The sequence below is a fragment of the Octopus sinensis genome, unplaced genomic scaffold, assembly GCF_006345805.1.
Source record: "Octopus sinensis unplaced genomic scaffold, ASM634580v1 Contig18750, whole genome shotgun sequence".
NCBI lineage: Eukaryota > Metazoa > Mollusca > Cephalopoda > Octopoda > Octopodidae > Octopus > Octopus sinensis.
This window is the reverse complement of record NW_021835997.1, coordinates 119,196-131,011: the sequence shown is the minus strand read 5'-3', so window position 1 is coordinate 131,011 and position 11,816 is coordinate 119,196. Positions and strand designations below refer to the sequence as shown.

The 11,816-nt window shown below is 34.6% G+C and overlaps 1 protein-coding gene across 1 annotated transcript; it reads left to right on the top strand.

Annotated features, from left to right (window-relative positions):
- Positions 1-8,156: 8,156 nt before the first annotated feature.
- Positions 8,157-9,428, top strand: LOC115231701. Its single transcript, XM_029801666.1, has one exon. The coding sequence runs from the start codon at positions 8,157-8,159 to the stop codon at positions 9,426-9,428; it is 1,272 nt and encodes a 423-aa protein (XP_029657526.1).
- Positions 9,429-11,816: the final 2,388 nt, after the last annotated feature.

The following is an 11,816-nucleotide window of genomic DNA, read 5'->3' as shown; positions in this document are numbered from 1 at the left end:
TTACATGTGCTTGTGATATTTCTCAATGTGTTCTTCCATGTCCGTTATTTCGGAATCAGACTTTTCCCACGTGCATTGATCATACTGAAGGTCTCGCCATTTGACCAAATACAACGAATTGTGACTACAGATTAGAAAATAATCAGAACTGAGATATCAAACGCTGAATTGTCAGCCACTCTGGTCGGACTCCATTCGTTGTGAGTTCTTCCCACCGAGAACATTCCTTCTTTGACGAATATCGATAATTCGCAGGGAAAACCGACATGTCGGCTCTCTTCAAATACGACCGAAGCAAGGAAGGGTGGCAGACCTCCATCTGCGTACAACTCACCCACGAACAATTCCAGTACGAACAGTCCAGCCATTTGACGAAATATGACCGTGGGGAATCCGCCTGGTCTCCCTCAGACCGCCAATTCATAATTTTCTCGACTTTCCCTGGCAGAGGCTCAACCTACCACATTTCTACAACACAGCCAAACTCTGCACTTTTTGCAAACCCAATGACCCACCGCCTCGTCTATCTCTTCAGGGGGTATCCCGACACAGCCTGGGTGGAAAATATATCCACAGGATTTGCACGTGACAAGCACGTTTGCAGAGGAACGACACTTCCGACAGACCGGCTCGTTCAATTTCTTAACGGAGGGGTCTTTCTTGGCCTCTGTCCTTACTTGGAGACCTCTCTCTACCTATACGTGGTCGGGAAGTGGATATACACATGTCGGACAATTCCAAACCCCTTCTGGAGGATTGTTCATGTCAGGAAGAATGCAAATCAGGTGATAAGAGCGAGGACAGGAGTCACACAGCATAATTTCCCCACCTTACATACAAATGTCACAGATTTTCCCATTTTTCTTCCTAAATTGCGATACTTTGAGCGAAGAATTGGTTTTAGTTTCTATGCAAAATCTTTATGAGTTAAATTAGATTCAAATGTCGAGAAATCTATATTGTGGAAGGTTAAATCGTTTTCTGAACAAAAATCGGCGGCAAATGACTAATACTCGGATATCAACTAAGTACCTCATAGGTCGACATTTGTCACCAGCTAACAACAGTCTCTTCAAATTTTATTTATGTAATTTTAATAATAGTCAATTTCAATATTTTTATAAAAAACATTTTTTATTTAAATAAATATTGAATACATTATCTAATAATGATTCTTCTAAATAACCTATGGAAAACGACTATTTTCTCATCTGTCCAAAATTAGTACAATTTTTATCAACTGAACTAGCTCGGCAGCTCGCTTCGCTCACCGCGACCTAGCTCCTGCGGAGGGCCTGTTTCATCAAACAACTATAAGTTTATGTAGATGTATAAAACTACCTGGTTTAATGTAACCCTATTCTATCGCCTGTTGATAAACGATGTTTGTCGTCCGTCCTTCCTTGGCATATATGAATAAATTTTCTCTTCTGCCTACCCTCGAGCATCCCACATACAGCTGTCCATGTGAAAAGCACTCACTCTCTAAAAATAACCCAGTTAATATTTTTACGCAAATTCTTCTGATTGCGCTGTCAATTGGTGGTAAATTGTGTTAATGGTTGTGCTAATGTGGTTTCAACTATCAAAGTGTTTTTCAAAATCTGTTAATTGCACACTCTATTCAAGGTCGTGCGTCAATTGGTGGTAAATTGTGTTAATGGTTGTGCTAATGTGGTTTCAACTATCAAAGTGGTTTTTCAAAATCTGTTAATTGCACACTCTATTCAAAGTCGTGCAATCTGTGATTGCACATTCTGTCAAAGTCAAATATGATAATAGCTTTAATTTTGATTCATGGTCGATAATGATATATGCATTTAATTTTAAAGAGAAAAACATAGGATGAATTGAATTTCTTTATCGCGAATAATTGGGAGTTCATCATTGTTAATATTCTCGCTGTCGTTTTCATCAAGGATATTCTTAATACGTGAGATTTTTGCCTTGAAGGTTTTAATGGACCTCATCATGAATGTCGAGGACATTCGCGTTGTTCATTTTAATCAAAATGCAGAAAATAATTTTTTGATTTTTTGGGGGGAAGGTTTTAAGGACTTCATCATGTAAGTCGAGGACATTGTAGTTGTTCATTTTAACCAAAATGCAGAAAATTTTTTTTTAATTTTTTTTGGGAGGGAAGGTTTTAAGGACTTCATCATGTAAGTCGAGGACATTGTAGTTGTTCATTTTAACCAAAATGCAGAAAATTTTTTTTTAATTTTTTTGGGGGGGAAGGTTTTAAGGACTTCATCATGTAAGTCGAGGACATTGTAGTTGTTCATTTTAACCAAAATGCAGAAAATTTTTTTTTAATTTTTTTGGGGGGGAAGGTTTTAAGGACTTCATCATGTAAGTCGAGGACATTGTAGTTGTTCATTTTAACCAAAATGCAGAAAATTTTTTTTTAATTTTTTTTGGGGGGGAAGGTTTTAAGGACTTCATCATGTAAGTCGAGGACATTGTAGTTGTTCATTTTAACCAAAATGCAGAAATTTTTTTTTTAATTTTTTTTGGGAGGGAAGGTTTCAAGGACTTCATCATGTAAGTCGAGGACATTGTAGTTGTTCATTTTAACCAAAATGCAGAAAATTTTTTTTTAATTTTTTTTGGGGGGGAAGGTTTTAAGGACTTCATCATGTAAGTCGAGGACATTGTAGTTGTTCATTTTAACCAAAATGCAGAAAATTTTTTTTTAATTTTTTTGGGGGGGAAGGTTTTAAGGACTTCATCATGTAAGTCGAGGACATTGTAGTTGTTCATTTTAACCAAAATGCAGAAAATTTTTTTTTTATTTTTTTGGGGGGAAGGTTTTAAGGACCTCATCATGTAAGTCGAGGACATCGTATTGCCAATTTGAAGTTGGTGTGCACACACAGACAGACAGACAGACAGACACACAGACAGACACACAGACAGACAGACAGACAGACACACACCATACCATTTTATTATTAAGATGACACATTTAAGGCACAGGCACACCTTCGGACCCTGACATAAAAGCATCAAAATAATACCAACACAATGGAACGCGTAAATAAACTCAAAGATTGCTCGTTTCAACTTTTTTCGACAATTTTTCAAATTATAAAAATAATGATGTTCACGTCATCCAATCTCTGGGGACTAAAATGTCTCCTGGGGGTGATTGGAGGATTCGTCTACACATTATGTGTCCACAAATTTGTAATTTCTAATGTCAAAGGACAACAAGTATGTCCATTTAATTTAAATCCAAGTTTTTTAATTTTATTATCAAAATCGTGATTGCGTCCATATCGATGATGAGATTTGCTTTCAGTGTCCGTGCCAGATGTATTTTTATGCTCTCACTGATCAAGATCAGCGGCCATCAGGGACGACTTTTATTATTTAGTTTCATTATTACACTTTTTCTTGCAAATTCAATGGATATATATACAACAACGCACAGGAAGTGACCTCGGCTACTACCTGCCTTGTTTTCTCTATTTTTTAATTTTAGGTTGATGCAATAAAGGCTTCGAGTGGGAAGAAAGTGCAATCGATGATGGATATGTTTTCTCGATTCCACAGATCGACAGTGAGCATGCACAGAGAAGAAAAAGAAGGAGCCCTTGACTTGTTTGGATTTAAAGACGTGATGTACATTAAAACAAAAGTTGGATTGTTTCTGAAATATTTTTTAGAGTGAAATGGAAGCTGAAAAAAAGACAAAAAAGAAAACAGACTTTTCAAAACCAGTCATGCTCTCAAATCTTATGTCAAAAGCAGAAAAATTGTGTCGAGACATCCAACTGTAATTATCCTTAATTATATCAGGAAAGCGGAGGAGCATTGTGTCAAAAAAATGTCGAGCATTTATGGTGCTCGATATTTGCATTTTTTTGGAGGAATCGGAGCATTTGACTTGGACCTTTGCATGAGCAATTCCGGAAGGTTGTGTGAGCGTGAGCAATCTTTCGACAACAAACTGTTTGACGAAAGTCATTTTCCTAACGACTACATAGAAGAAACAATCGGAAAAGAACTTAGAGATCGCACAACCGTCAAAGTACATTTTATTTTTACAAATGTACAGATCACTATCATTCGAACACAAGAACCACTAGCAAGGTTCACGTGGAATAAACTTGGCACTAAAATTCGGAGAATGTTTGGGATATTCAAAAGCTCTTCTATTGCCTTCCTTTGATTTGTTTAAGTGTTTATGTCCTTCATTTTTGTGACAATGTATAAAGAAGCCCTCGAGTACTACGTTGGTTCCTTGACTGATATACAATTTGACAACAATTATATTACTCAGAAATTCAGGAAAAAAGATGCTATCGTGTTTAAAAATGTATATTTATTGGGTTTATCTATTAGAAAAAAGGAAGACAAATATTGCCGCTGAAAAGTGCTGAAAAAGAAAAATACATTGACGTGAAGGCAGCAAAAATGACTTCATTCGAAAAAACCACATTGTTCACAAATATCATAAAAATAACATTCTTGTGGATCATTCCAGTCAATGTGATGATTCTGGCCGACTATTTACTCTACTACATCATTATGGAATTTAGAGAGATTTTTGTTGGAGGAATAAAAACAACTACGGCATCCAACCTGAAATCTGAGGATGTCAAAATTAACCACGAGGGTGTAAAAAAGTACATCGGAAATTTACTTGGCGTATTTTTATGTTATAAACATTTATAGCTTGTCAAAATTCTTGAAAGTGAATCTTTCTCTTTTGAGAACACTGAGTGCATTTCCAATCCTGTGCAAACACCAATAATCATCATTAAACAAATTTACTTGTGTTTTTTGTGATTATTCTTTCCTGCATTGCCGAATCATATTTTTTACGTTTTCGTAGAATTATTTGCAGGTAAAATTTATAATGGAAAATTAATTTAGTTATTTTTTCCCAGAACGTGAAAGTAAAAGAATTGATTATTTGTGGGAGTCAATTTCGAGTTACCGTGAATGGCTGCACACTCGCTACGAAAAAATATTTCAGATTAGAAAAAAGAAATTAGAAGACAATGTTTTTCTCGATTTGTCGAAATTTTTAGAAAAAAATATTGAAGAAATCGAAACGAACTATCAGGAAACAAATTGTTCATTTTGTGGAGAAAAAATGGAACAAAATTCAATTAATTGTCCTGATGATATCTGCTTTGGATTCGTTTAAACGAAAAATGTCTTCATGAGAAATATAAACATGAACAGTTATATATATTTTAACGAATAAATTTATTTTATTTGTTTTCTTGATCAACAAAACCTTTAAACAGAACGCATATTTAGTTTTACTTAGTTTAGTGATGTTTACTCAATCCACAACATAATATATTGACAGTCTCCGTTTTTGAAGAAAAAATAGAGAAAAAAAGCAGTTAAACTAAGGCTACAGTGAAAAGAAACTTCAGTTAAATCATATTTTTGTAAATCATCACTTAAATACATGAAATATTTTTTAGTTTACAGGTAAAAAGCTGCTTTAATTTGTCGGTGACAACAAAACTATTTTTTCCAGTTAATAATATTTAGATAAAAGCTGTTTTATCACTTGTTTTTTTATTTTTGGTCAATTATCAATGATAATACTCATTGACTCTTATTTGTTATAAAAGTCAAATTTTTTGTTTTATTCTACTAATTTCAGTCTTGATTCCCGGGACTCTTCGAAATTTAAAATAGAGTGAAGCAGTTTATTTTTTTAAAACAATATTGCCATATTTTTCCTTCCTGATTGATGTATTTTATTAATATTATTAGTTTTTTATTTTAGTTTGATTAGTAACAATAAATTATTGCTAACCTAAATTACATAGAATTTTGATTTTATAAATATTCATCCAATTCTTATTCATGAACGAGAAATGGTCAAATCAAATTGAATTTGTTTTGTCCGTCATTGGATATGCAGTCGGCCTTGGGAACATTTGGCGGTTTCCTTACAAGGCCTACTCTAACGGAGGAGGTTGTCTCTATTTTGCTTAATAATTAGGTGGCTTTCTTGTACCGTATTTTATATTTCTATTTATAATTGGGATTCCGTTATTGAACATGGAATTTGCTATTGGACAATTCAGTTCAAGTCGTCCAGTAAATTCATTTGCGATGGTCTCAATAATGAGAGGAATCGGATATGGGATGTGTGTGATTTCATTTAATGTTTCATCGTACTCCAATACAGTCATTTCATATGCGATTCTATACTTTTATTATTCTTTGAAAACCAATTTGCCTTGGAAGGAATGTAACAATCCTTGGAATACAGAAAATTGCGTGAATAGACTTACAAACTCAACTGTGGACATTCCTGGACTGTTGACCCTAAGTATCTTTTTATGAATATTCTAGAATCAATAAATAAAAACTTAATATGCGACAATGAATCCACCAAGCAATTCCTACTGGACAATAACGCATTTTCTGAGCAAATTTTAAACAATCTTTGGACTCATTTTAATTGCAGTACATTTAGGCCGGTCTCCGCTGCTGAAGAATTTTGGATGTATGATTTTGATTTTTTAACGAAGGTATAAAATATTAGACAAAAGTGACAGCATTGGAAACACTGGCCATGTCGTTTATAGCCTCCTAGGAGCTAATTTTGTCGAGTGGGCTTTGGTTTTTGTCTGTTTTATTAGAGGAATAAAAAGTAGCGGAAAGGTATTATTCATTAATAAAAAGGCGGTCTATCTCACGGCTACTCTCCCTTATTTGTTGTTAACTATTCTTTTAGTTCGAGGAGCTATGCTAAAAAATGCATATAAGGGGATTATATATTATATAAGTCCGACTTGGAATGAACTCAAGAAAGGATCCGTATTGTCTCATTTCTGTATATATAGGTTTGGATTGGAGCGGCATTTCAGATATTTGCTTCTTTGGGTATTGGATTTGGTTCGTTGATGTTTTATTCTTCATACAATAATTTCCACTACAACTTTAACAAAGATGCCATAATATGCGCTCTAGTTAATTGCTGCACGAGTTTTTATGCTGGCTTTGCAGTTTTCGCCGTTGTCGGACACCTGAGTTATCAGACTGGAATCAGCGTCGACAAAGTCATTCTCGACGGTTTTATTAATCCACTCACTACCTCAGGTGCTGGTCTGATATTTATTGTATACCCTGAAGTGCTGTCATTATTGCCTGGAGCCCAATTCTGGTCATCCTTGACGTTTCTTATGATCATAATGGTGGGACTAGACAGTCAGGTATTTGCTTTGTGATGCATTGTAGTTTGGCATGTTTGACACGGCTATTTCAATCCTTTTTGATTGTTTTTCTTTTTTGAAAAAATGGATAACAATTACAACTTTGACTTGTTCCATTATTGGTTTTGTACTTAGTATTCCACAGACAACACAAGTTTTATTTTTCTAGTTATTATTTTGGGGGAAATTTATTGGGTAATCCTGCTGATTGACACCAGTTGCGGCCTATCGCTCATAGTAATCGCTATTTTTGAGGTGGTATCAGTTTTTTGGATTTATGGAATTAAAAACTTTAATAAAGACTATCAAATGATGATGGGATTCAAGCCGAATTACTATTGGGTATTTAGTTGGTCTTTTACGTGTCCTATTGGATTAATCGTATGAATGTATTGTCACTTTAAGACGATTTTTGTTTTTTCAATATATACATTTGAAGATTTTACGATTAATGGAGTCGTTCCTCCAACGTTTGCGCGCTTTTTAGGGTGGGGAGTGTTGCTATCCCCAGTGATATGTATTCCAATATATGCCGCATATAGGATCATCCAAGATTTTTTTATTGAAAAAAAGTATTTTTATAAACTAAGTTTCAGCGAATATGTTCTTTGTTTCTTCCTGATCACAAATATGGCCCAGCCTGTAAAGAAAATCGAGACGGAAATCGATATAAATATTCGGATGCTAGAACTGATATTTAAATATAATCATTCTTGAATAATTTGTTAATTATTGATTTTGAAACCAAAAACAATCTTTTTGAAGGGCATATGTTTTTTGCAAGCCATTAGCAATAGACATATCTATGAAGAACATTATTCACATATTCATCAAGTAAATTAATTTCACATATTCATCAAAGACATATCTATGAAGAACATTATTCACATATTCATCAACTCACTCTCTCCACAACTCTTCACTCTGGTAATGGATCCGTTAAGTAGGAGCTTGAATATGAAGTTCCCGAAGGTGCGTATAGGTCAAAATGACCCGTTCACGGTTTCATATTCAACAAACCATTTGTTGTTTATTGACGACCTGAAAATAATTGCTGAGAAAGAAGACACCGTTCTAAAAATGATGGAAGATGTCGATGAATATTTTGATGCCGTTGGCCTCAAGAGGAACTCGGAAAAGTCTGCGACTAACCTGGACTATGTGAAAGATACAAAATGTCTGGATGGGTGTGCTGGGTATCGATACCTGGGAGTCTTGGAGGATAGAGGAAGTGATGTCAAGAAAATCGAGGTAATGAAAACAATTGCTCGAAACGTGAAAGAGAGAATCGAGAGTCTTGCAAAAACAAAGTTAAGTGCAGTAAACCTCTTTAAAGCGATAAACGAATATGCACTCTCTCTCTACAACTACTATATCGGATTGATCGACATTGAACCGAGTGAGTTTGATGCCATTGATCTGGTAATTCGTCGCATTCTAACTACTTTACGAATCCATCTGAAGCCCGCTAATAAAGAAAGATTATATCTCGGCAGAAATGGTTTTGGAAGAGGCTTAATCTCAATTTCCAATAAGTGCGAATGCATCCTGCTCCAATTTCTCTCCGACCTTGAAAGAAAAGCCTCGTTGTGCCTCAGAAGAGCAGGAATCTTGCGGGTCTTGAGAGAAAAGAAAACACATATGACCACGATTGCAAGATTTCTCGCTCTCAAGTACAATCTGGAAGACCAATCAAAATTGGATGTAAACCTTATTAAGGAGTGCCAGAAGAAAAGACTAATGGACACCATTAAATCTAAGATGATACATTCAACGCTGTTTAAATGCATTCAGGAACCGAGTGCTGATATCGTGGAGTCCAATGTATGGCTAGCCAATGGGAACAATGGCCCAAAGGCCGAGGCACTATATTGCTTGGCCCAGGATCGCAATTTGTTTTTCGGAGAGGCAAAGCCTAATTGTAACCATTGCGGCTCGGCAAGAAAAACCGTGGATCACCTAGCTACTCGATGTAGCAGAATGCTTCACGGGTCATACATGCGAAGACACAATGAAATTGTCAGATGCATACATCTACACGTCTGTCGTCAGTACGGAATAAAGAAATGCAAGAAATTGAAAGCACACTCAGTCCAGTCGGTCGTGGAAAATAGTCGTGTTGAAAGAAGAGAAATCACTTACGTCATTAGTAAAGGAGAACATCCGCACATTCTTCTCAAGGAACCTATTCGCAGACTCAGAAAAGCCTACCTACAAATCCCAAAATGAGAAGCCTATCTCTGACACTCAAAGACTACGAAGTGCGATCCGTCGAAAACTTTTGGAAGGTGGAATCCGTGCTGCTGTGAGGACTCTGGCAGATCAACACCGTATAATTGAGTCGTCTGAAAAATATCATAAAAATCATACTAGAAAACAAATATCCGTTTAAATTGAAATCGGATTTATCACTCCAAATCATCTAAATTCTTTGTTTAAGATCTGAAATTCTTAATGATTACTTTTGTTAATTCAATAATTTTTTAAATTATTAAAATTTGAAAAAAGTAACTCAGTTAACAAGAACGCGGAAATTAAACAAAGAAATTTTCATCAATCAGGTGATTGAGCGTCATAGTAACGAACATAAAAATGTAAGATTACTCTATGCGAATTTTTTTTCACAATTAACCTCAATTAATTCAATTCAAATCCTTTAGTTTTATAACTATTTGTTGATTGCTAAAAAGACTATAAAATATAGATATTGACTAAATCGAAAACCGAAACTAAACATAAAAATAGATAATAAAATTTACAAACATTGTCCCAAACAGTCTCGTATAATATAAATTCAATTTTCAACAGAGTCTGTATTTAACCGCTACATATGATTCTGTGCAAACTCTTCCGGTCCTTATTTATGTGACGAAAAGGGTTTAGACGAGATGACCTTCTTCCAGTATAGAAGCAACGTCTCCTATGTCGAATAAAACAAAGCAAAAGTTCACTTATATTATGAAACATTTTTTAAAAAACATTACAAATTGATTGAATATAAAATGAAAATGTAATTTTTTAAAAGTTAATTTTTTTAATCATTGACTTTGGAATTGTCTTCCTTTCACCAGATGTGCAATTCTCAACGAGAACGGAATGCAGAGAAACTTCTTCCACTACTAGAAATTGTTCCTTGCTAAAAAAACTAGTGAGTGGATATTTTCTTGTTTTTATATTTTTATCGAAATCAATTTTAATTGTAACATTATCTCCAATTGTGATATCTTTTTTTCGAAAATTTTTATTTGCGTCTTCTGTAACTTTTCTTTTATACTTTTAATTATGAGTTTTTACTTCTAAGGATAATTCCGTTTCTTCCGATTCTGAGTTAATCTCTTCTTCTTCGCCTCCACATGGCAAAATATTAAAACCCGTTATTCCGTAAAATAGACTGGGTAAATAAAAAGAGACTAACCAAAATGGTGACTTTCCAGTTCCGCGATGACAAGTTATGTTGTATTTATACACCACCTTCTGTAGAATTTCTCTCCACCTTATATATTCTGTTGCGAACAAAGTCTTCCCCCACCAACGTTTGAGAGTTTGGTTATATCTTTCTATTTGTCCTTGAGATTGTGGGTGCCTTGGTCTTCCATATATCGGAGTTATTTTCCAATCATCAAAAAGTTTTGAAACTTCTTTGTTGCGGAATTCCTTTCCATTGTCCGAATGAAAATAAATTGGAGGACCGACAGTCTGGAATAAACTCTCAATTGCATTATAGATGCTTTGTGATGTTTTATTCTCTAACGCGAACTTTAAAATATAGACATTTTATCCCCAATTCGACCCATTTTCTATCTAATTCAACAAAAATAAAATTTCAATTTTTTTGCCTACCAGAAAAACATGCGGGTACATTTTACCAATAATTTCATCCGTATCCCCGTATAGGACGTTATTTAACCAAAATTAGGCGACACAAATAAAATTTATTCCCAAAATCATAATGATTTGGAGTGATAAATCCGATTTATCACTCCGGACACTTAGAACTGGCCCGGACGCTATAACTTACGACAATAATTAACTCAAATAAAAACTTTAATTACAAAATTAAACTATTTTTCAAGATTTAATTCGAAAAAAACTTAGCATTAACATTAAATTTTTGTTTGTTTCTATGCCTAATATGAAAAGAAAGGTTGACCGCGAATGTCGTGTATTCAATAAATTATGAAAAATGAAATATTTTTTGTGAAAGATGAATTAAAGCAGAAAGCTTATTGTTCAATATGCCACGAACATCTCTCTGTTATGAAGGAGTATAACATTCGACGTCACTATGAGACGAATCATTTTCCGATATATTCCAAGTACACTGGAAAGCTACGTGAGAATAAAGTTGAATCACTGAAGCCCACTTTACAAGTTGTGTTGTCTGTTGCATTGGATGAGTCAGTTGACATTTCGGGAACATCGAAACTTTTTATTTTTATTCGTTGAGTTGATGAGAGTATTTTCATAACTGAAGAACTGGCATCTGTTTGTTCTATTCATGGAACAACTACTGGAAAAAATATTTTTGATAAATTGGAACAAACTATAAGTGACTATAACGTTGAATGGAAGAAATATGTTACGATTGACGGGGCAAAGAATATCGCTGGTTCTAAA